Source organism: Eubalaena glacialis, chromosome 10 (genome assembly GCF_028564815.1).
Source record: "Eubalaena glacialis isolate mEubGla1 chromosome 10, mEubGla1.1.hap2.+ XY, whole genome shotgun sequence".
Taxonomy (NCBI): Eukaryota; Metazoa; Chordata; class Mammalia; order Artiodactyla; family Balaenidae; genus Eubalaena; species Eubalaena glacialis.
In genome coordinates, this window is record NC_083725.1 from 2,246,030 (window position 1) to 2,272,132 (window position 26,103).

General features: G+C 48.5%; 1 protein-coding gene across 2 annotated transcripts in view; it reads left to right on the top strand.

The window, feature by feature from the left end:
• Positions 1–20,588, top strand: part of OPCML (opioid binding protein/cell adhesion molecule like) — a 504,424-nt gene extending 483,836 nt beyond the window's left edge. For both annotated transcript variants that reach the window (XM_061202232.1, XM_061202233.1), the window contains 4 exons: positions 5,994–6,131; positions 6,519–6,639; positions 7,115–7,266; positions 20,319–20,588. In XM_061202232.1, the coding sequence (XP_061058215.1) occupies positions 5,994–6,131; positions 6,519–6,639; positions 7,115–7,266; positions 20,319–20,419 (512 nt within the window). In that variant the 3' untranslated portion in view covers positions 20,420–20,588. The remainder of the gene's footprint in view (positions 1–5,993; positions 6,132–6,518; positions 6,640–7,114; positions 7,267–20,318) is intronic.
• Positions 20,589–26,103: the final 5,515 nt, after the last annotated feature.

Here is a 26,103-nt window from a genome sequence, read left to right on the forward strand (position 1 = left end):
AGGTTTCTGTCCTTCAAAAGAAGGAGGCTCCTGTGTCAGGAGGTGTGTGATGGAGAAGGACGCCAGGGGACCCCTAGGAAGCAGGGGGAGGCGGCTCCCACCTCCTCTCCCATGCCATCAATCCTGGCCCCCTCACCGTGGGAGACAGGGGACCGGGGTAACGGGTGAGGTTATCTGCTCCGACAGTTAAGCAGGGACAAGACCATGGCCTACAAGTGAGGGCTGCACTCCTGATTCCCATCACCTTCCCCAGCCACTCCGCTTGGGTCTGGGGGGGTCCTCCTAACCCCGGACTCTCCATTTCAAGGCAGCCCTGGCACTCAGGTCCAGTGTGGGGCCTGTGGTCAGTACTTACTCAGGCTGAGTCCTCCATTGCACCAGTCCAGCTGTCTTGGGTTCACAGGGAGAAAGGCAAGACCTGGGTCGGCCTAGGATGCCAAGCCCAGATTGTAGGCCAGCTTGACAGCCATGAAGCTGAGGTTTTGATCTGCCTGCGGCTCATTTTCTGCAATTATGTTCCATGGGCCAGAATCCTGGAGAGAGAGGGACGAGGGACAGGACTGGGGTGCCCACCCCCATGTGCACCCCTGACAGTGTCTGCCTTGTCCCTCACACCTTCAGGGACAGAAGCAGAGGGAGAGGGCGGCTTCAGACACTCCCTTCTCTTGGCCTCGTCTGGCTCCGGACCCCGGAGGCAGGGTTTCCAGCAAATACACAACCTTCCAGTGAACCCACACTTTTTCCTAAGCCTGGTGCACTCCTCACAGGAGTAGGATCAGCTCTTGGGTCACTCGGATGGCTACCCTGCTTTGGTGAGTGGGCGAGAGACTGTTCATTTTCCAGGGTCAATCAGAAAGCCCAGTTGTGGTCTAGCAGGTCAGCGGCATGCACGTGGTCGTTGAGGTGTTTGATTCCAAGTTTCCAAGGTCGGCATCAATAGGAATTGTCTGTAATAGCCCCTCTTGCTGGGCAGCAGGGAAACGGATTTCTGGCTTTTCCAGAAGCCCTGCCATGTGAGTCCAGTGCCCCCCGGGTGCCTCCATGCCCCCACTCCGCCCACTGCCTTCCTTCTGGCCGCAGCTCCCCTTCCCCCGCTTTCTTGCTCATCTGTGTTCTCCTTCCGTGGCCGTTCCTTCCCGATGCTCTCGCCTCCCTGAACCGATGCCTCTTGCCATCCATGGTCACCCCCTCCTGCTCATTTCCTCTAGGGCGCCCGCCCCCAGGCATGTGCCATTGTGAGTCACTTCCTGACAGGTCTCATGGCAAAAGCTGTGGCAGGTGCTGGCATTTAACCTCACAGAGCATCTTTCCCAGATACAGCAGCAGCTTTCCGTGGCTGATGAGGAGGGACAGAGGGGATGGGGGCACCTCGCTGGGCTGCGGGCACCTCCCTAGCAACTTTTAATCATTTCAAAGGGAGAAGCCAGGCAGGGTTTGCCTCCAAATGAGGAAGATTTCTTGAATGATGTGAATAGTCAGGCAAAGGAATAGGCCACCCCCGGCATCATCCCTGGGGACATTCACACGGAGGGGAAGATATTCTGTCAGGGACAATCATCCAAAACAGTGGAAGGCTAAATTCTTTGACCCTCCTGGTACTTCCAACTCTATAATTCTAAGGAATTGGCTGAGAAAAAAGAAGGGAAAATTGGGCCAAGAGTGAAGGCTGGGAAACAGCTGGCGCAGAGGGATGAAGATGAAAAGGGAGAAAGAAGAAGTGGGTCAGGAAGCTGCCAGGTTTTACTCCGGACTTCCTCTTTGAGCTCTCCATCCCTGAATGCTTAGTTTTTTTCCATCTCTAATAAATCTTTCTGACCCACCGTACCTTACTTAAGGGGTCTAAAAGCAATTAAGAATGGAAAAATTGAGCCTGGGGAGAAAAAACATAAAGCACTCCAGGTCTGGGCTCATGAGATTGTGGACTATCCAATGTCAAGGACCTTGCCCTCTACGTCCTCTCCACCCCACGGCATCTAACCCATCACCTCTCTCACTGTTAGGGATGAGTAAAATAGCCGCCGGTCACATCGGGGACAGCCGGCCGGGCCAGGGACCCTTCTTCCCAGGGATGGTCTGCTCCCCCGTTTCTGAGATGGCGCAGACCCTGCTCGTGGACGCTGCTCATTCCTTGCGCTCCGTGACTGTTATGTCAGAATATGTGTCCCTGCAGAAGGGGGCGCCCTGTGCCCACGGAACTATGGGGCAGGCTCAGCCCTTCCCCAAGCACGAGACCTGCGTCTGCGGGGTCCGAATCCAGGGACCACCCCCATCCCTGATAAATGGCCCCATTTGTATCCTTGCAGATCTTAATCTTCCTAATACAGTGGATTGAACTTATCTTCTTCAAAGTGCTCCGCCGTGGAAAGAAAGAACCCACATTTTTTAATATATTTCAGCCACTGATGCAGAGCCCACTTCCTTTTGCTTCCGGTCATGTTATACTGGGCTGTCCGAATGCATAGGGCAGGGTGATATGCCTCTGGCTTACTGGCTTATTACAGGACCTCTTACCATTAAGCAAAACTGCGGGGCAGACTTGAAGCTTTCTGTTTTGTCAGAAAAAAATAGTCTTGTAGCCTATCTTTTTTTTTCAAGTCCCTTTTGAATGTGTCTTCAGAACCTTTCCCATGGCATCCAGAGCATCCTGCCTGCACCCTGGGCATCTCGCCTGCACCCCGTCTGCCTTTCTTTCCTTCCTTGCACCATGCATCCTTCGGCCTCCTCCTCCCTCCTTTCCTGTCCCCCCTCATGTGGTCCCCCCTCTGCCCCCCCAGTCAGCAGCCTGCCTTCCTAGCAGCTAGCAAAGAGGATTCAAACATTTGTTCCCTCCTGCCCTTTTCTCTGCAGCATGGAATCAGGATTTTACATCGCAACCAGAACTGGAGAGGGCAGGGAAAGCATTCCACCTTGCAGTTTCCTAGGTCTCCAGGTCTTTAGCAACCTAGATTTGTTCTGCTTTGCAAATCTCACCCAGTATTCAAAGCCATTAGGAAAATAACATCTCTGTCTCCTTCCATGGACTTGAGGTTGGGACAAGTGTCAGCATCTTCCCTTTCTTAGCAAAGAAAGCTGGGTTCGAGTGGGCGCGTGTTTTGCAGTAAGATCACAAAGGCTCGGTGGAAAAGTAGCTTCACGGGTCCAGATCCTCAGCGTCAGTGTGCCCTGCAAAGCTCTCAACTCCAAAGAGAGGGTGTCTTTTGAGATGCCGTCTCCACGGGGATCTCAACGCAAAGGGCAGGCAGGAAACGTCGCTGACCAGCTGGCCCCTTCACAGACCCAGATGCACATGCGAGTAAGAACGGGCTGAGAACAGCGCTTGGTGGAGAGTGTGGGCCCCAGGCCAGCAGCACAGAAATCCTGGGACACTTGGTAGAAATGCAAAACCCTAGGCCCACCCTAGACCTACCGCATCAGAATCTATCTATCTATATATATAGATATAAAAACTTGGAGGAATTTGTATGCAAATTAAAACCCAAGAACCACTTACTTTATAGAACTAACTTGACAAAATTCATTTTCTCACTTAATGAGGTAGTATTATTGTAACGATCCCCATTTTATGTGAAACACTGTTCCTTCCTCCCTCCCTTTTTTTGCTGTCACGTAACAGTCCATAAAAACAGCAGTACAGATGGTGAAGATAAATTCCCGCATTGCAGAGGATGGCCTGTTGTCCAGCAAATCCCCCCAACTCCCCCAATGCAAAGACAGGAACTTTGAAAATTTTGAGGAAGGGGCGCCAGAGCAGGTGCCTCCTGGGGTCTGGGGTGTGCCCTGCCAGCCCCGCTGTAGGTAGCTCATTTGTTTGGTTTAATTACCTGTGGCAAATACACTGTGGTACATTTTGAAAGAATGATGGAGTCTTAGCAGGAGAAAGCCATCCTTTCCATCCCGTTGTATTTATTTACCGCAAAAAAGGCACGCTGAATCTGGAAAGTCGTTTTGGTCTGTCTGATTTTATTGTTGTTTAATCCTTAAAACCACTTAGATTGGTCAACCAGCATCATTTCAATGAGCGACGCAATTTTTATCTTTATTAGACGTCCTGAAATAAGTGATTTCAGAATCCCTTTCAACTCTGAGATTCTTTAAGTCTAAGAGAAATAAGGAAAAAAGGGTGAGAGAATGTTGACATCCTTCCAATGCGCTTTGAGGAATTAGATATGAACCAGCCTGGGTGATTAAATGTCTGCTGGGGTAGAGGGTCATGACCAGCACCAGCACCCTGAGATCCCAACAAATAGGGCCCCAGGAGGCACCTACCCTGGAGCATCTTCCTCAAAATTTTCAAAGTTCCCATCTGGTGCCTGGGACCAGCATAGGCCAGCAATACCATTCAGGAGCGACACTCAGATCTCAGACTGGGAAGTGTGGACTTGTCCCAAAGCCCACTTCCCCCCTTCGCCTCTACTTCCAGCCAGTCCTCACACGGGTTCAACCAGATTCCCAAGATCCTGAAATTCTCACCTGTGGGCTTGTCCTGGGGCCTGTTAACCAGCCTAAGTTCCAGGAGGGTGCCCTGGTAAGTGGATTGCTTGGCTGGCCGACGGATGCACGATTTCCTTCAAAGAATAGCATGAGATTGGGCTCCTAGCTGACTTTGAGTGACTCAGTTTGTTTACATATTTGCCTGGAGCCCCACACCTTCTGGGGTTGGCCTTGATCACCAACATCCAGACACTGAAGGTGGAGCCTGGGTGGGCATGGTGATCCTGGGGGGGCTGGGTGATGGGGGCAAGGAAGGCCCCGAGAGCTGAAAAGCCAGTGTCCTGGGAAAGGGGCAGGGTGGTGGGGATACCCCAATGCTTCCACGTGGAGCAGTCAGGATGCCAAAGCAGCGGCCTCACGTCTGCCCATCAGCCCACCCCCATGACACCCCACTTCCTGCGCCAAACCCATCATGGACCCAGACTTAGTTTGTCGAGCAACCATTGGATCAGCTGTGCTTCTACAGGGTATGAGAAAAGTTACAATGTGTTTTTATCGTCCTGAAAACTAATTTTGCTCTCATGCCCGGAGCATAAAAAGGAATCACGTATCAGGCTTGAAAGAAATGCAAATGGATGCACTTTCTCCTCGGCCTTTGGGTTGGCTGGGTTTTCACAGGAGCCTGGTGCTTTGACAGCCTCAGGACATTTGTGTTTTAAGACAGAAGGTCTGTCCTCTTTACAAGCAGAGGGGTCAGATTATGAAAGAGCGTGTAATAGTGGCTGCAAGAAACGTCAATTTTGCAGCCCCAGAGTATTTAAGATCATGAATTGCAAGCTTCACAAAAGCCTGAGAATGAAGCCTCCAGAATGTCCTACAAAGCCGGGTATTGCACCCATTGAGTTCCCTCACCCCAGGTTCTGGGGATCTCAGGGTTATCTTATGTTGGCAAATGTTTATTGAGCACCTACTACATAGCAGTCAAGAAGGGCTTCCTCATTCATTCATTCTCCACTTTATCTTCTCCAGGACAGTTTGGAACCAACCAGCTGCTTTGTGTCTGTTTGTATCAAATTGTTAAATGGTCACTTATTCATTCTACAAGTAGTTAGTAGTTTGTATTCTGTGTACAAAGGCATCTCTACATTGTGGAAAATGAAGATGTCCGTACTCACATACCCTAAAGTTATTCCCACATTTTAAAAATTATATTATTGATCATGACAATTCTGTTTAAAAATATCAAAGCTTACTAACGTGCTACAGTATTTCATATGTACTCAATTAATCCTCATAATAATCATGTAAGAAAAATAATAATATGCCCTTCTTATCAAATGGTCTGAAAAGTTAAAGTGACTTGGACAAAAATCCATTGATCCAAGACTCAAGCAGAGAATTTTTTCAAATACTTTGGGGCCAACATAATGTCCAGAATCTTTGACTTGATGTTCAAACCCCCATGTTATGGCTTTTTGTATTCCTTCTCTTCTAAGCTCTGTACAGTTATGCCCCTGGTTTCACAGTTTCTTGATTGTCTCTGTCTGTTTCTTTCCTCCCAGACGGCCAGGGCTTTGTGAGTGAGGACGAATACCTGGAAATCTCTGACATCAAACGTGACCAGTCCGGGGAGTATGAATGCAGTGCCCTGAATGATGTTGCTGCCCCTGATGTGCGGAAAGTAAAAATCACTGTCAATTGTGAGTAGACCCACTGTCAGAGAGTTCCAGGGGAAAGGAGCGCATGGGGATTGAGGGGACGAAGAGGTAATGGCAGTGTCATTTTCTGATGGACCCAAGTTGTTTCCAGCAGGAAAAGACAGTATCAGACTGCTGTGATACTGTTCATCCACCTCCAGGGCCATGGAGTCTTCCTGTGACTGTCAGACCTTTTAGCTGATGGGGAGACTCGTGAACTCTGGGTTAGTGTGAAGGCTTGAAGAGATGGCTGGGGTCAACACAGTATCTTCAAGCAAGAAGTCCTTTTCCTAAAATACATGATCGTCTAGCTGGGAAGGGGGACGTGCACAGCAGGTGACTGATGTGCGTCTCACCTGTCTCACGGACTCGCTCTGCATCTCCCTGCAGACCCGCCCTACATCTCCAAAGCCAAGAACACGGGTGTCTCTGTTGGCCAGAAGGGCATCTTGAGCTGTGAAGCCTCTGCAGTGCCCACGGCTGAGTTCCAGTGGTTCAAGGAAGATACCAGGTACCTTGAAAGTGGAAACAGGGCATGTCCGAAGCAGAGCTGATGGATCGTTCCCCACGTGGAAGGAGGGTGATGAAGTCCGGGGGGAAGATACGGCAAAACCAAACTGATTACGGCCTCCATTATAACAGAGTCTCCTTTTAGAACCAGAAACAAAACACGGAGGGAGCTGGGAAGTGGACAAAACTGATGGACCTTGTTTCAGAATCAGATTAGCTGTAGACACGGCGGTCTTCAAGGACTAGGGGAATGTAACCCTGGAGCGTGGGCGCCCTTCCCTTTCGGCCCCTGATGGAGGCCGCGGTGCTCACAGTCGGGGGGTAGAGGGGCCGGCTTAGTCCGAGGGCAGGGCTCTGTGAGGGGGAGAGTGTGTGCGTGGGTCCACCTGCGGCGTCTGGACTTTCCCGGACCCTCCCGTCTGCCGCCTCACTCTGTGTGTGCAACCAAACCCGTCGCACCCCCTCTTTTCTTGCAGGCTGGCCACCGGCCTGGACGGCGTGAGGGTCGAGAGCAGAGGCCACATATCCACACTGACCTTCTTCAACGTCTCAGAGAAGGATTATGGGAACTATACCTGTGTGGCCACGAACAAGCTTGGGAATACCAACGCCAGCATCACACTGTATGGTGAGTGCAGGAGGCCTGGACGTGGGGCTTGGCGGGGCGGGGGGTTCCAGGGACTCGGGAGGGAGGAGGGCGCACCCTGCTTGGCCTGTGTCCGTCCATAGGGCTCAACCCGCCACCTTAGATGCGAACGCACCTGCACCGTCATTCTCCTGGCACACGGTACGTGGTGTGTGCAAGGTAACTGATACCTCCTGGTCTCGTGCAAGGTGAGCTGGGCACCTCACCAAAGGAGTAAACCGAGCTCTGAACCAAGCTGCACGATGGTTACCGTCAACAAGATGGAACCATGGAACAGGTCGATTGCAGTACTGTCTATTGGTCTGGGGGGTAAATTAGATATAGTTTTAAGATACCCTCTACAGTAAGAGTCGATGATTCCAGGGGTTATATTTACAGTTTTAAGCCAAGTTACCTGCTGCCATCATGATTCTCATGTTGACTGCCTGTCACGTTCTCATTCATTGGAATGAACGGAGCAGGAGGCTTGAGTCCCCATCGGGACGACTGCTCTGTCCACGGCTGAGGCAGCCGCCCCTTCTCCGCAGGTCTCTCCCTCCCGCACGGGGGAAGGGGCCTGCAGAGCCCTGAGTGGCCCTTCGGGAGACCTCACCCTCGCTCGCTCCGTTCTCGCGCTGCCGTGTCCATCTCCTCGTGCAATGTTTCACCCCACGGGCCAGGCCCAGCTTGTGGCGATAGCCCATGTGTGTATGTGCGTGTTTATTTGCTGAGATTTGGTTAGAGGGAAGCGTCTGGTGAATAGGACGAAAAGGTATTCATGTTTCACGTGGACCTCAGACCCTGAACAAGCTTTCAGCATTGACATGAACTGAACTTTGTCCACCAACCATCTGAAATGTGTGATCTATGTCTTTTGTTTTCTCTCTGCATTGTGTGTGCATTGTGCTGTGTGTGTCTTAGAAATAAGCCCCTCATCAGCAGTGGCAGGTGGGTACAGCATGTTCCTTCACTCCTCTGCCTGCCTGAATGCCTATGCTTTTGATTTTAAGCCTCCTTCAAAGACAGGCCTGCCTGCTCCGCCTCCTTGGTTTATTTCTCCTCAGTGGCTAGACTTCAGGGGGTTGGTCTGCACAGTTTAGGTAGCAAGCATGTAGAATATGATGGCTTTCACACATGTGCATATGGAATATCGTTATATGTTTCCAGAGAAGGGCTTCCCCCCGCCAAAACAAGAAACTTCTACTTGGTGGCCTTAAGAGGGAGGAGTATTCTGCTATCTGTACACAGCAGCAACGAGGGGAACCCAGCCTAGACACCAAATGGATTATCAGATGATCGTCCCCACGGGGAAATCACACTAGTATGAATGTATAATTCCTCCAGCCCAAGGCAAAAAGGGCTAATGACTTAATTCTGAAAGTTTCATTTTAAAATAGAAGTACTTGGGTCATTATTCATAATGATCATCATGATATCTACCAAGTATTGGCTTCCAGGCATCATGCTAGTTCCGTGAAAGACAGGTTATTAACCCCATTTTAAAGATGGGTAAGAGGAGGACCCAGGAGGCTAAGTGACACTGAAGTACGCATAGCTAGTGAAGAGGTGCTGATGAGACCCAGACCCAGACCCCTCCTCAGTGCTGGAGGGTTTTCCCAGAGGATGAGGGTGTGAACCATGGGCGCACACACACTCGCACGCCCCCTCGCGTGCTAGGTGGGGCCTCAGCTCTGCTTCCCGAGTGGAAGCCTCACCCTCCCTGTCTGCAATCCATCTCAGCCACATAGCAAATGGTAACTTTTGAATTTTCCAGATCTGGAATCAGCTCTGCAGCTGCCCTTTCCACAGCTCTGGATCCGAGACAATCATGGGCCACTGGCTCTGCCCACACCTTGGTGTCTGTGAATGTCCATCCCTAGGTCTTGATAAAACTTAGAAGAAAGGGTGGGGCTGGGTTGCTTCTCTGCCACTGACCCTGCCGTCACCCCTGAGTCGGTGGGGTTGCCCGTGGGGGGGATGTGGCCGACAGAAGGGTTCCAGGACTGACAGTTAGGTGATCCGGGCGCTTGTCCCTCTGTACCATGAACTCTGGAGAGAAGTGTGTCACAGCCGAGAACAACAGTGTGTGGAGATTAAGGATACATTCACCGGCTAGGGCTGCCATAACTAAATAGCATAGGCTGGGGGCTTAAACAACCGAAACTTGTTTTCTCACAGTTCTGGAGGCCAGAAGGCCAAGATCAAGCCAGGAAGATCTGTCAGCTGTTTTTGATGAGGGCTCTCGTCCTAGCTTGTAGACGCCCACTTCGTTCTCACATGGCCTTTCCTCTGAGCATGTGCAGAGAGAGAGAGAGAGAGAGAGAGAGAGAGCTGGGGGGTGGAGGAGGGCTCCCTGGTGTGTCTTCTTATTAGGACACTAATCCTAGCCAATCAGGGCCCTACCATTATAACCTCATTTGACCTTAATCACTTCCTTATAGGCTGCATCTCCAAATACACATGGGGGGTTAGGGCTCCAACATATGAACTTGGAGGGCCCAATTCAGCTCCTAGGAAAGACACAGCTTCATATCCCACTGCAGCCAACCACACGAAGCCCGTGTCAACAATTCGCCTGTTGGAACCCATTTTCCACTTCTGTCTCCCCTCTTCCGCCTGATCTGAATGTGTTCTGTTAAAGGACCATTTGAACATTTATAACCGATCTGCTCATACTTGCCAAAGCCACACAAACAGACACCCTGCACCCCAGGCACGCATTTGTGGTTGCCGTCAGAGACTGTAAGCTTGGTTTTTAGAGACCCTTTGGACTCTGCACCGTGAACCCATCCCAACATACATTCATGACAGGCCTCTCACACAAACATGTCTTTCCTATGTTTCCTACCTACACGCACAGAACAAAGGGAAATGAGATGAAAGCAATGTCGAAAGAAAGCAGAAGACACAGGCTATGGAGACAGTGGGCTGAGACAGGAAGTGCTTAGGCAAACTGAGAGACCACACGGGTAGGTGGGTGATGCTCAAAGATGAATCAGTGGCTGACCTTGACGTGGGATGTTTCTTCCTCACCCACCACCAGTTGCTGCCCCTCCAGAAGCCACACAGACAGAACAGGTCACCCAGCTGAGTGCCAACTCAAAGTGGCATTTCAGACTGTGCACTTTTCTTAGCCCCGGGCCACTGCCGGGACTGGAGAGGCAACGGAAGGTAGAGAACAGACCAGCACGGGGATGGGGAAAACTGAGTTCCGGTCCTGACTCTGCCACAAACCATGCTGCTCTCTGTTCCGTGGTCGCCTGTAAAATATAAGCACAGGGCAAAGCAGACTCCAGGCTTCTTTCCAGCTTTCTAAGTCTCTGTTCTGAATTTGAAAAACAAAGGGAAACTAGGGTAAGAGGCACATCTCCAAAACCTGGCATCCGTAACCTTGGGAATGGCAGCAGGTGCGGTGCCTATTGCAAGCAACTTGCTCCAAGTATCCGTAAGCTTTCTTGAGTGGGTGAGGCATTCAGAGGCCACCTGGGCCCTGGCATCCTGAAGCCTGGCCAGGTCCGCACGCAGCAGGGGCGGCCGGGCTCAGCTTGCTGGCCACGGCTCTGCCTCTTGCAGAAGCCGCTCACGTTCTCTCGACTTGCCACCCATTCTGCTTCCACTGGGTCTTGAGCAAGAGGCCCCATCCCCCTGTCCTTAGGGTGCAAGGAGGGAACATTCTGAACTTGATTACATCCGGCACTGCATTGAGTGCGGGGCACGTAATGAGCCGTGTAAACGTCTGTATTTCTGTATTACTGGAACCGGCAGGGAAGAGGGACAGAGAAGGCAAACAAAGCCAGAAAGGAGGGGGATGCTGCCGAGAGACAGACAGATTTCTCACACTTTATCTGTGCAATTGCAGCGACACAGATGAGTTACATTAAGAGTTAAGTATCAGGAATGGGGACCGCTCTTAGGAATCTTGTCATTGCAAATGAAAATGGCAAAATATTCTGGTTAATGCAACATCTGGGCTCGGGATTTTTTCCTCAAGGCAGAGCCTCAGCCCCTCAGAGCAGCCAGGAAGAAGGCCTACCTCTTGGCCCCTGGAAACTATGAGGACAGAATCTCTATTTTCTTTTGCTAATGGCCATTCCTCCAGAGAAAATACACATATCAGGCTGGCTCTTCAGACAGGATTTTCATCAACTAAAGGCAGCCGGACCAGCTCTTGTCATCCTGCACCCTGGGCTGCCCTCACCCAGGGTCCCCCCCGGAAAGCTGGTTCAGGCCCTGCCCCCCACCTGCCCTCCTCTATAAAGGCTCCCAACAACCTCACCTTTCCCCCAGGTGGCTCCAGGTGAGACCTGAGGGCTGGGTGCCGCCGTTGAGGATCCCGAATCTCCCCTCCCTTCACCTCCAATCCAGCCCAATCCATGCCTCGGTCTCATGCCTGTGTCCCTCCGAAGACTCAGCCTCCCCTCAGCCCCAGACCTCCCTGGCCCCCAACACCCTGCTTCTGGCTTCTAGGATGTGACTGGCTATGGCTTTCTTCTTCCCTCTCGGTCTCAGTCTGCTTCTAGCCCCTCCACCTTCTGCCCAGGGGTGGCATTACAGCAAGAGGAGAAGGGTCTTCTGTGTCTTCGGGCATCTTCAAGAGTTGTATCTCAGCCCACCGCTTTGGGTGCTTTAAAAATGCAGATTCATGGGCCTGGTCCCAGACCCATTTCATGAGAATCTCCCGGGATGGTCCTGAGCACGTGCTTTGTAGGCAAGCTCTCCCAGGGAAGCGTAGGACCCGGGAGCCAGACAGTCTACAAACAGCCGTCTAGGGGCTCCCTGGTCTGTGTCCCTAGCACTTTCCTCAGTTCTGAGCCACAAGACGCTCTGCTACCTGAAGGTCCCAGGGGAATCTCCATCTTTCTCTCCCTGGCACCCCTTCCCTCCTCAAACGTGCACCTTATCTTCTCACCCACCGCCTCCCTACAATCTCCATGGCCATTCTGACCCTTTCCTCTCCCTCACCCCACACCTGTCAGCCAGCAGGTCAGAGCAAGCAGGCACCAGCCCTCCCGCCACTGCCATCACACTCACGCCGGGGCAGGGGCCTTGTCTGGCTACGACATTCTCTTACCGGTGGGTGGTTCCCTTGTCTTTGATAATCTCTCTTCAATCTGCCACTTCGGGGCCAGGTGGCCCTTCCCAAACTCAGAATGAACCTGTTCACATCCTGCTGAAAACCGCCTCCCAGAAAACCCTCGAAGGCCTTTCCTGCTCTGAGATCAACCTCCCTCGTGGCCCCAAGTTCCCCGCCGCCTTCTCTGCATCCACCATGCTAGACACCCGCCCCGCCCTGCCCGGGATGCCCGGTCCTATTGCACATTCCAGCCTCGACTATGCTGCTTCTGTCCATCAATTTGTTGATTCAGCGAATGTTTGTTTCGAGCCTACTGTGTGCCAGGAGTTAGATTTAGGATTTAGGTACCGAGAGGAGCAGACTTCCCAACCTCCTACAAGCAAGTAAATAGACATTTACAATAGAATATAGACTCTAAGTGCTGCACTAGAGCAGAGAAGAAGCTACTAGCTAGTTGGTGTCAGCCAGAAGGGGCTTCAGACGGCTCAGAACCCTTTGAGGTAAGTACGCCTGGAGCTCAGAGAATTTAAGCTATGTGACTGAATCCTTCCCGCAGATAGCAATTCCACCGTAGAAGGACACATTAACATCCGGTTTTGCACCCAGGTCTGTCTGACCTTAAACCCATGTTTCTTTCTAACCCGTAAGGTATACTGTCTCTTCCAGTGTGTCGAAGGGTCACAGAGGGAGGCGTTTGCCCTCTTCTCTGCCTGATAAAATTGTACTTACCCTTTAAGCTTCCACTCAACAGTACCCCATCCATAAAGTGTTTCTGAACCCCACTGAAGAATCACTCACCCATCTTTTGGACTCTCTTGGTAGTTTACCCTTAGGCTTATATTTTGTTTGTATTTGTTTCTGCACTAAAGGATGTAGCCCTGTATCTCGCCGTAGTTATTGACCAGTAAGCATTGGTTGGGTTAATAAATATATCTTCCAGTCAACGGGGCATCCGTTACAGCCTCTTACAGGGTGAAACTCCTCACTAACCAAAGGAAGGCCAAATACTCAAAAGGTCTTATAGTCTCCCCCACTGCCCCGCAGGGAAGCCAAATCAACATTGCTGACACTTTCCCTTGCATTCCAGCCCCCCTTACGTCCCAGTTCTAATTTGAAATTTAGGGTCCCCTCCCGCGGGGTCTTTCTCCCTTGTGAGGGAGGCTATCTCAAACATCCCGATAGGCTGTTGAGGAAGGCGTTCATCAAATGATTTCTTCTTGCAGAGACATCAAAAGCTGCACGTGCCTGTCCATTTCCTGCTGATAACGTATATGATTTTTATTTTCCAAATCCGCAATTTAAATCCAGGTGGGAGGGAATGAGTCAGAGAGAAACACCATCATTTCTGGCTGATGGCAGCAGCCTTGTCATTTGTATTTTCCCCAACCTGTGAAATGTCAACATATTAGGAAAAAATATGCAGACATTTCACATTTCATTCCTGATGCTGCCTCGCGCCCCTACCCTGCTCCGTCTCAATCACTGACACCTGGCCGTTAGCCTGAGCATTTAGACTTTAACACGCAGCACTCGGGCTGTGCTGATGTCAGCACACGCCCCAGCTTCTGGTTTGGCACAGACCAAAGCCCTGCTTTTTTCAGGGTTGTGATGAGCTGACTGGTTTGAATTTAACTTCTGATATGAACTTCCTAGGCCTTGGGCTTTGTGGGAGCACAAAGCAGAGATGGCTGCCTTTTTGGCTTCTTTATCCGCATGCCTTCCTGGAGCTGCGAAGCCCCGTTCATCTTCCTTGTAGAACAACACAGGGCCCTGTTTTCTGCTGTAATTAAAGACAGTGAAGGAAAAGCTGCCTTTGAAGGGGAACGATGCACCTTCGTCAGCCGGCACTGCTGAAAGTAGGTTTACTTTCCCCAGCAAGTGTAACACACACCCTCTAATTAGATTTCCTCGCTCCTCTTTTAATCACCGGGAACACCATTATCCTTTTGATTCCTTGTTAGGAAGGTCACAAAGTTCACATTCATATTTATAAAACGCATCCAAATTTCAGAACAAAACTGTATCTTCTTAGACTTCAGATGCCTCCTTGATCTCACTGCACTATCACCAAGTTCAACTCGGCTGTGGGTTTTTTTTTTCCTCTTTTCTTTCCTTCATGTGATCACCTGACCACCTGCTATTTTAGTAGGATTACAGCAACACTTGGCTTTCGAACTTCTTGCTGAAGAACTGTGCCTTATTTTCATTGCAATCATGGAAAGGAAAAGAGTGACATTTCAATACCTTTCTCACTTGTAATGGACCCTCCACTTTTAAGCTTCAAAATCTCTTGTGAGGCAGGATCCTCATCGGTAAACTTATATAGTTTTCTTGGAGCTTTGTGCTGAGTTTGGGTACTTTGATTTTCAAAATCTGTTCCTCCAGAGGGTGATCAGCCAGCCCATGAACGCAGCAGCAAACCCTTGCTTCCAGGAGAGCTAGGCCTGCAGGTTAATTCTATGCTAAGCCCTCAACCAAATTTGCTTTTTAAAAATGTGTAATGTGTAGTATATTTAATTTAACAAACTAAGTAGCTTCTCCAAAGTGGACTTTATTTTACTCATTTGTTTGTTTGCCTCTTTCTTTATTTACTTGTCTTACTGCTGCTGGGTCTCACACGTGGCCATACCATAAAATCTTCCCTCCGGCCCAGAGTACACGCACTGATTGATTGACCTTTGTGACATTTACCGTTTCTGGAATTTATCTCTTGATCATTTCTGTCTCTTTATCTCTTCTTTCTGTGTGCTGAGGACTAACTTATTTTGGTCTGCATATGTCCTCAAGGTATTTAGTTATCATGGCTGTCATTCACAGTTGGTTTTGTGGCTTTGTGTCATCATGTGAGCTTTTCAAAGACGCTCAACTTCAGGAAAGAAGGAAGCAATATGTTTTTAGCGTTGAGGAAGGGAAAAGGAGCGGCTGGAATGAGGGGAAAGGGCATCATTACATGTTCTCACTTTTAGTTTATCCCTGAAAAATATTTAATTAAGGCTGAGGTTTGTAAGAGCTATTCTATTAGACCGAGTCACGGTTAACCATAAACAAAGATTTCTTGAATGCGGTGCTTGCCCACAGAAAGAGTTGGGCTTCTACATGCACTTCCTCAGAATAACTGGCCTTCCTTGGGCAGCCTTTACCTGTGGCTGGAGCCACCTCAGGTCTTGTCAGGAGAGACCAGTCACTTGCTAAGCCAGAGTCACGTTTGCTTTCAGTGGGTGTTTGGCAATTATCTTTAAGAATTCAGTATACACAGGGTCTCTTTATTTAAAGCAGGAGCCCCACAAAAGATACTATTTTAGAAACTAGCAGTTGTGGTCCTGGTTCTCATTCACCCAATTGTTATTCATCCTTTACTTATACTCAGTGATTTTACGTATCATCTTCACTCATCCTCAGAGCAACCCTGCAGGTATAGAGAAAACCACCTCCCCACATATTTTATACATTAAAAAAAAAAACTGTTTGAGAACAGTTAACCATCTCATCTGAAGTCATCCTGCGAGTGACTAGCAGAGCCAGAATTCACATTCAGTTCTCCCTGATTCCTGAATTCAGTCCTCTTAGACAGGCGGGGTGCTCCTGAGATAGAAGGGAGGTTGGATTATTTTATTCCAAAGGACTTTCTTCTCAGAATCTGTGAGGGCTTAAAACATATTTGTGTTTCTTTATTGATTTAGACTAGGACAGAGGAATTCTAGGTCCTAATGGAGGATAGGGGGACTTCCCTGGTGGTCTAGTGGTTAAGACTCCGAGCTTCCACTTCAGGGGGCACGGGTTCAATCCCTGGTCGGGGAACTAAGATCCTGCATGCAGCGTAGCGTGGCCAAAAAAAAGCTAATGGAAGATAGGGTGTGTGCAGGCAGAGGCTGTGCCTGTCTTTCTCTTTGGAACAGAGCCTGGCACATGACAGCACCAGCACACATTTGTTGAGTGGACGGCATGGCTTCCAAGGCCAGCGTGGGGTCTGCTTCCCTCGCAGACTGGTCCTTTGCCCTTGGACTTGCCATAGAGCATGACTTTGGACTCTCTCATTGCCCTGCCCAGTGCCCCACACCCTCCTCCTAGGCCCTAATGGCCGCAGGCCTCTCTCACCCATCTCACCTCCTCATTCTCACCTACCAAAACCCAGCTCAGAATCAACGTATTTGGAAAAGGTCGAAATAAGCCAATATTAGCCTCAACTAACAAGTGGAAGGTAGGGGGTATGGACCCACCAGAGCAGCCCTTCCCACGGTCACATGACTACTTCCTACCACGATCACATGACTACTTCCTACCACGGTCACATGACTACTTCCTACCACGGTCACATGACTACTTCCTACCACGGTCACATGACTACTTCCTACCAGACACTGTCATCCCTCCAGTCCTTTATCCTGAAAACTCCACATTATTACCCCTATTTCCAAGGAGAAAACTGCAAGTGCTTTGTCTAGATCACATAGCTGGCAAGCCACAGAGTCAGGATTTAAGCCCAAATTGGTCTGAAGCCAAAGTCCCAAGCGTTGGTTGCACTTTTACAGTGGTCAGAGACTTTAACCCCAAAGGGTTTAGGGCTGCAAAGACAAAGCAGCGAGGTCAAGGCAGGGCAGATGCGTAGAAGTAATCATGGGACCACACCAGTTCGCTAGACAGCAGCAATCCACTGCTCCTTCTGTATTAAAGCACAGAGAAGCGTTTGCATAATCTGGTGAGTGGCCTTAGCATACAGAAAGCCTATGGGAGAGACCCCACCCAGATTCTTTTTTTCCCCTCATTTCCAGTAGGATCAGGGTTACCTTGAAGATGCCATTAAAGAATCAGTTCATCGCTGATGGCCTTTGTCTTACATTCCTCCAACCTGGGGTATGGTACACGGATGTGAGCCACTCTCTCCCGGCTTTGAACAAAGCCCGAGAGCCTTCCTGTAGGCCCCTCACTTCCTGTAGGCCCAACTGCCAAATCTCAAATGTGTCCAGGATCCACAGGAGGAAAGCAAGGCTAGTTTAATCTCTATCCTAGTAGATTAGGTAAACTCTTTGGCCAGAATAGCTTAGCCCTTTCTCATACACTGATTGGCCAAAGGCACTCTGACAATAAATTGCCATGTCATCTGATGCTTAAAGCAGGGCTTAGAATACCTACTAAGGAATAAAATTTCCTGAAAATGCATAGAAAATCAGGCTACAGAAAAGGAAATTTTAGGGTCTAGGAATGTTTGGTGCCCTCTTGCTGTCTCAGGAGATGGCATGCTGAGGTGCAGAAAGCAGGAGTGGTGATGGTTTTTTGTACCCCTGGAAAAGGCCATCTGGCTGCTCCCCAGCTGTCCCTTCTGGAACCAGATGCAGAGTTTCCAGCCATTCAGTAACTCAGGATACTAAAGGAGAAGAGCTCAGAGGTCATGCATCCCAGCCTCCTCTCACTGCAGGTGGGAGAACCAAGGCCAGAGCGGAGCTGGCACTCAGCTGGGAAGCAGCAGAGCCACGTGGAGAAGTTGGGTCTCCAGATCCCCAGGCCATTATTCCGTGACGCCGTGGCCTCTGAAAAACATGCACAAAGGACTGTTTTCCACAGAGAGGATGTAGAGTTGTGATAATCAAGGGCACCAACCCTGTAGACAGAGTGACTCAGTTCTAATCCAGCTCTGGGTATATTGTCTTATGTGGCCATAGGCAGGGTACTTACCTGCCCTGCTCCTCAATTCCCCATCTATAAAATAGGAATGCCATAGGGTTTCATAAAGATAAAATGGATTAGTAGATGTTCAGCATTTAGAGTCATGTTTGCCACACAGAAAGCACCATATAAGTATGCCTTATCTCATCCCCCCAAGCGGGCTGAGCAGGCCCCGTGCCTACCGAGGCCCCCTCAGAGTTCCACTCCTTGGAGAACTCAGCTGAAGCGAGCTGAGGCTGTAACACCCCTGCCTAAGCAGCATGAACATCTTACTGCCACTGCTACCTGCCATCTTGATGATTCTTCCCCTTCTTTCCCTGCAGCTTGCACTGCTTTGTCTTCCTAATACTCCTCCTCTCCTGTTTGTTTTAGCTACATTCAACCTTGTGCTAGTAGCATGACATCCCCAGAAATGCTAAGCCCACTGGTAGAACTTGGAATAAAGTGATTCCTAAGCTAAAGGCCTCTGTCTGTCTAGAATGGAGCCCATTCAATTGTTTCTTAAGTTGATATCAATATAATGAATTAGACAAAGACACACACACATGCATATATATACATATATATATAACTAGTGAATATATATCATATATACAATATATACTTTATATTTTAAATATTCTTTACAAAAACATATGGGTCTTATACATCTGTGTTGCCCATTTCCTTTTAAACTCATTTAAAAATCTAAATCACTCATCTCTTGCAGAAGACAATATAGAGAATTACCTTGAGCTTCAAACTGGGCCTTTTCCAACTCAGCGCATTCCGTAGGCCAGTACAGTTCCTAGGATATATGCCTGGACTGATGCGGCCCCGGAGTCAGGCTACTTTCTATAAATATTTATGAAGCTGTCGTGGGGACCGTAGCAAAGGGCTAAGGACTGGACTCTGCCCTTATCTGCAAATGCTCTATAACAAAAGTACAGAAAACTATGAGCAAGACTCTCAAGCTATCGAGGAAATACGAATTTTTAGTAAATAGGAGAATTGTATTGTAAATCAGAGGAAGAAAAGGAATCCTGCTGAGATCCCTGGGGTGGGAACACTTGGATGCCAGCTGCTGGAGTGAGAGAACCATCCGTCCCCAGGCTGACAGTTAGCATCACTGCCCGCCCAGCAAGGCCTGGATCCGTGCCATTACACTGACCAGCAAGCCACATGACCTGGCTCCTGTCTGAGGAGACCCTGCACCACTGAGGCTTTTTTCAGTAGTAAAGTTATTTCCAACAAGCCAATTTACTAGTAAAGGAGGTGGTGAAGCCCTGCGTTTCTTGCCTGTCACTCCGTCCCTTTGTCACTGGCCCTACAGGGTTGCTTCTTATCCCTTGACTAACACTTAGTTTTGCTTTCCCCGGAATACTCTCTGCTCTCTGCTCGCTGGCTCCTCTGGTCTTGCTTATGACCCTAAATTCTGATGCTGGTAAATAAAGGTGATGGGGGAGTACAGGGGCAGAGCCGGACACTCACCCTTCCACCCTGGGCCCTCGGAACAGGCAAGACGATACCAGTGCACGTGGTTTGTCTTCTCAAGGATGCAGATGAAGGGAAAGGAATCGCACCTGTGATTCTGTGGTCTTATTTCACAGCGGAATGTGAAGGTTACACGAGGGCTGTGTAAAAGGGCCAGAGAGAGGGAAGAAGAAAGAAAGAGGTTGAGGGAGAGCCCTGCCAGGCAGGGGCGTAAGGTGGCTGTTGGGTCTGAGAACGGGGGTCCTCTTTGTCACCTCTGGAGACGCATCGCTGACTGCTGGGACAAACCCGACCATAGTCTTTAAAACTCTGGGTGTACGTATTCATTCTTCCTCAGCGGCTTTGGGAGATGCCACCCCAGTATCCCAGTCACACCAGATGAAAAGTCAGCCACATCAACACCTAGACTCCTGTGTTTCACAAAATCTTCTCTTCCTCTCCTTCCTCCTCCCACCTCTGCCCTCCACTCTGACCCTCTTCCCTCTCCTTCCCCTACTACCCCTGTCTGTCCTGGACACAGTTTCCAAGGAGAGAACACAGGTAGAGGCGCTGCTTACAAAGGTCCTGCCCTAACCTGTCAGCCCGCACGTCTAACCATTCCCTCCCTCTACCTCTTTTAGTTTTTAAACCCCAGTCTTTGAGAGCAGGCTGTAGGGTCCACGCACCCCAGCGATAAGCCCCTTTGAGTTTCTCCCAATGGGCACTTTCCATTTACGCAGACTTGGAAGGGTCACTGGTGGGTGGGAGCTGCTCACAGAGAAGCATGTCTATGCGGTGCTTGTCAGGGGATGAGGATGGTGCCCTCTGGGTGTGCGCTAATGGGTCTGTCTCTCTTTCTCCCACACAGGGCCTGGAGCTGTCATTGATGGTGTAAACTCGGCCTCTAGAGCACTGGCTTGCCTCTGGCTATCAGGGACCCTCTTTGCCCACTTCTTCATCAAGTTTTGATAAGAAACCATAGGTCTTCTGAGCAACGCCTGCTTCTCCATATCACAGACTTTACCTACACTGCGGAGAGCAAACCAGTTTGGGCTTCTTTTTGTTTGTTTCTGTTCTTCTTCTTGATTTGATTTTTTCTTTGTTTGGTTGGTCTGTTTATTTGATTTTTCTATCCAGTTTGAATGAGTGGGGTTGGGGGGGAGGGGTGTGCAGGGTTCTACCACGTGTAGGATAATCATTCATTGGTGTGTCCAAAAATGGAATCTATTCCTCTACCTTGGCCCTTCCCTTTCCGCTGCCTTCCCGACACCGTCACCACCAACCCTACCCCCGCAGTAAACCATAGGCTCCATCTGGGCAGAAAATGTGCCTCGTGATAAACACCCTGAAGACACAACTTCACTTATAATGTAGTGCACAGCAAGAATTATATCCAAGTGTCCTATTATCTGCGTCTTTTAAGCTTTGGACCATTTTCCTGACTATAATGTACATATCACTCCTTCCATGCTTATTATTGTCTAATTACACGAGGGTTCACATCCTTTCTTTCTGGGAAGTTCTCTCTCTCTCTATATATGAAACATTGCCATCTTTTTAGCCATTCTGCTCTATCTGCTTTCTCTACCAGCTATAGGGATTCGAAGTTTAGGGATATGCACACAACCCAAAACTAAACATTTAGAAGTCATGTGACCGAATAAAGGGGGAAGCATTTTGAGGATGGTACTTCTCTCAAAAAAATGCTGTCCAGTTCATAAACAATGATCCGTAGATGGCTGATTATTTAGGTTTTATCAAGCTCTCCATGAAAGTAATCATATGGTTATCCATCTACTCAACTGTCTGATTGATCGTTCCATCCAGTTATCTACCCACCCATCTTCTTCTCTAGCAATCTACTTACTTCATTTATCAATCTATCAATGTAATTATCTAACACGTCTTTCTATGTCTTTCTATTTCTTTCCCCACTCTTCACTATCAATCCATCACCACATTAATCTCTAACCATATTGTGTCTATTCCACTGGATTCATGTCTCCTCTACCTTCTGCAGATATTGGCATCTTCAAAATGACCTATCAGCTTCTCATGCGAAAGCCAATGATCTCACAGGCTAACAACATAGAAAAGCAATATGTCATGGACTGTCTGGGATGTGCTAGCCCATCTACCCAAAGTAGATACTGGTAAGAGATGGACAAAAGCAGCAATCGAGTGATCGGTCACTCACTCTTCCCAGCAGAGACTGTGCATTGAGAAACACCTTCTTGGGAAGCAGATCAGCCTTGGCAAAGCCTTGATGAGTATCATGTTTCTTCTTTCTTACCGGAAGGACAAGGTGCCAAAATTCATGTTTCTCTCAGCCTTTCAAGAAAGTGCATGTCAGGAAACTATGGGACTGTGCTTAATAGCAAGAAAGTGAGAGAAAAAACACACCTCTGTCTCTGCAGTGTGAAAAGAGCCGTGCATCTGAGTGGGATGACTTCTGCTATTGTCTCCTCTCTCCTCCAGTTTTGGTTTCATCTGTTTGAAAACTATCCAGTAAAAAGCTGATGAAAGCCAATTACATGGCGGGTGTGTTGACAACTCCGGTGTATGTTTCAGGAAGCTCTTCCGAGCTGAGGGCACTTGAGCAACTGACAATTTCCAAGCACTTGATTAACACAACACTGCAAACAGAAGGGGAAAGTGACACACAATTTCCTCGGATACAGGCTGCTTCTCCAGGAGCTTTGGGGAAGAATGCCCTCAGCTCTCCGTGTTCAGAGCAGATCTTTCCAGGACACAAAGAAGAGCTGCCCTGATCTTTCTGTATTGTCCCCTGGGACAAGCAGGACTGAGCCAGCAAGTGTGTCAGGGTTGCAAGACGATGGCCTTGGAAGCCTGCAGGGCTGTGCCCTTGTCCTGTGCTGCACGGGGTGACCTGCTGAGGCCGAGAAGGTCCATCAGCAGTGACTGTCTCCCAGACCTGCTGGAGACCCGCTGGAAAACCCTTGCGGCTCCACAGTCTAAAACGTGAGAAATACCAGCTCCACAGAGTGCCGTTCCTTCGATGCGTAATTGATCTTCTTCCTCTGAAATGTGGCCTCTTTGTTCTTGTCCGTTATGGCACATGAACATGCCGTACGCAGTGGAGAAACACACACACACACGTAGGCGGTCTTGGCGTACAAAAAGCTAGGCGCTTCCGTAAGAGAGCTGGCGTGAATGAAATTAATATTACACTTTCCAGCTGTAAACAGACATCTGCATTTCCCAGGGAGTTGCCAGGAGCCAGACTGGGGGCACGTAAATGATGTGCCAAAAGCAGTGTGTGGATTTCAAGTTCCAGGGACAGTCGAGAACAGGCATGGAGTCAGAATTAAAGGTCAGACATCAGCGTTTCAGGCCTGTCACCACACGGGGCTCCTGGAGCCGGGCTGGTGTCAGACACTGAAGGAGCGTTTAATGTGTCATTTGAATGTTCTGCTGATAATACTCTTGTTCCTTTGGAGTAAAATAAGTGTGGAGGCTGTGGAGACGGTACCGTCTTGGAGAATGCGGTGCTTGAAATGGACAAGCTGGGCATATTCCTCACTCCGGGACTTGATCTAGAGGAAGGCGCCCGTCCTCCTTCAGCCAGGAGGATCCAGAACCTTCCAAGCACAATGAGAGTCACTGTGGAACCCCATGCAGCCTCTTCCACTGGATACTGGGAAGCAGGTCTGGTAGTTACAGGTTCCAGCCCTGTTTCAGAGGGAAAGACCCCTACCGTTAATCCTCACCTGTCTGGGATAAAGAAAACCAAGGAAACAAGACCCAAGAAATGGGGCAGTGGGAAAGAAAACCCTTCTGCACAACAGACGTACTCCAGCTTCTGGGTTGTTTGGGTTCCTTTGGTGGGGATGGCTCCATAGGACAGGAGCTGTTACCCAGCATCTTGAAGCATATAGAGCAGCAAACGCTTACTAACGACACTATCCATACTCACTTTACATATGGCAAGCGGATGGATAAGGCCTGCTGGAGAGATTTTTTTCGAGGTGCCAGTGATGGGGGCGGGGGTTAGGGTAGAGGAGGAAAAAATGAATTATCGAGTCTCTGAGGACGTGTGGCTCTTCATAGGTTTTGCACGTGGGAAGGAAACCGAATAAGGCTTATCAGGAAATCAGGTGAGAGGAACTCAGCTATGTAGGTACTCTGAAACCCTCCCCCTTCCAAGACCAAGTTAATATGTATTCCCACCAAAGTAATTCCAATGCCAGTGCTAGTGTTAAGGCCCTGGCCAAGCTTGTTTTTCAGTAGTTTTAATGTCAAGTGCCTGATACAGTCTTCTGCAAGTTGAAGAAAATGCATTTAGTTTTTCTCATTCTTGTTTTAACTGGGGGAGGGAGGCCATACAGGCGAGTGGTGGTCAAAACGTGCACCTGTTTTCTACAGAGAGATGACGTGTGGCTGTTGTGCTATAGTTGTATTCAGCTAAACAGAAGGGAAGTTCAGGCTTTGTATCACAAAGAGGCCTGGGGCTCTTTCCTCTGAAAGCCATGCCTCACGCTAGACAATTCATTTCACAGGTTGGTCAGTTAGTTCTCAAAACCTGGGTGGGAAGTGTCCTCTGGGACTCGGGACAAGTCCACAGCCAAGGATGAGTTCAAGGATGTGTCTCTGCATCAATGCAGCCACTTGCTCTCCACATGGAGGAGTTGGTGATCTCTACTTATGCCGGGAAAAGTCACGTGAGCAGAGTAGAGAACCTTAAAGTGGGCGGTCCGTCTCCAGGAGAGCTTGTCCACCGCAATGCATCAGGAGTGGCTGTAGATTGGTGGGTACTTCCAGTGCCAAGGGAAGGTTTTCTCCTCTGTGGCTGTGTGTGGATGTTATCGGTAGGAGGGGAGGAATGGGGTGAGAGATGGGGCCATGTCATCTTTTCCAATCTGACCCTGAGTCCTCACCAGAGAAAAACTGGCTTTGTCATACCTGGAACCAGCCCCCCTTCCCCCCACCAAAAACCTCCACAGAATTAAAAACAAAAACAAAAACAAAAAAAAATTTAATCTCTTTGGAATTCGAGGAAGCAGGGGAAGCAGCATAAAATGTTTCTAGTTGGCAAAATTCATTTTTTTTTCTTTTTCTCCAAATATGAGGATTGTTTGCTTTCGTTTTGCATCAGCCCTATTCCTAGAAACTTATGCCCAATTGCCTCCCCTCCTACTCTTCAAAACTTCCTTGTTTATTTTATTTTGAGACAAATAAGTTGGAGCAGTTGCAGTAAAACTTCACAGGTGTGTAAGTAGGAAGGCAACATTTTCAAAAAATACCATATGATGAGAACTCCTAATGATCACTAACAGCCAACAATAAAAATGCCAGTCTCATTTCCCTCATTTCTTGAGAGAAGAGAAGTAAATGAAAGGAGGAAGAAATAGATATGCAATTAAAAGATGTGGCAAAAAGAGAGAGCTGAACCAGTGCAATTTAGCCTTCAGGTGCAGAACACTGGCAGTCCAAGAGGATGTGGAGTGGACTCAATTAGACACGATTGTCATCAGCCTGAAAGTAGCCAGCGAAGCCTAATTTCCCATATTTTAAAAGACATTCCATTTTGTTTCTTTCAACAGTGCCCTTTTAAAGGCACAGGGTTGTTTTAGTTGTTCCATGACTCTGAGTGGGGAAAGAAAGATGGTGAACCCTCTACTGTTTTTCTGGGGGGGGCCACATTCTACGCTATTGGCAGATTTATAATGATATCGATCATAGCAATGATAAGTAATAATAGCTGCCCTTGTGTTAATTAAAGGGAGCTTTTTTAATCATTCAAAATCTTTTGTGACATGTAAAGTGCAGTTGTGAGGAATGTGTGGGTGTACGAAAATGTATCTGTCAAGTTCAGAGTCCTCTAGATTAAAAAAAAATTATGACATCAATGGTGCCGTTATAGCTGTGTCAGACCATGGGTGTGCCCATTTTCACAATTATCCTTAAAACAAATCTATGTTCAAATGCTTTAAAATTTTATCACATGATACAAGAGTATAACTTTGTCAGCCTTCTAGAGTTTTTTTTTTCCCCCTTCTATTTTCTTTCTTATTTTTTCCTTCAAAAATCAATGAAGACTTGATTTCTGTCAATAATTGTATTAAGGGTGAATATACTACCTGAATTTTGTGCATGTTACATTGTAGTTGTAACCTTTTCTAATTCAGGATGAATACGAGATGGTTGTGATTGTGCAGTGTATCAATAAAGTTCAAAGAAATTTGTAACTTTTGGGGGGCTGTTTATTAGGACACCTCACTGGGTATCCAGGAATGGAGAAAACTAGGCAGGCTATGCTTCTCCCGTGTGTGTGTTTTAGGCTTTGGGAAGCAGAGGCAACCAGAAAACTGAGTAGCATTTCCCTCTCTCTCTCTCTCTCTCTCTCTCTGTCTGTCTCTCTCATGCATGTTATGTACCCACATGCACACAGAATACTATGAAGCCTAGACAATTTCATAGTACAATTGTATATCACGTATCTATGCCACTTACAAATCATATAAAATACAATATTATAAAATGCAGCTGCAGCCTCAAAGTCTAAATTATTTATTGACCCAGGCTAAAATGAAATCACAAGAGAAGTTTCAGAAAAAGAATGACCAGCTACTGCTCGGTTTGAGCGCTCCTTGAGTTCCTGCAGGTTGAGTCCACCGGATCAAGCACCACTT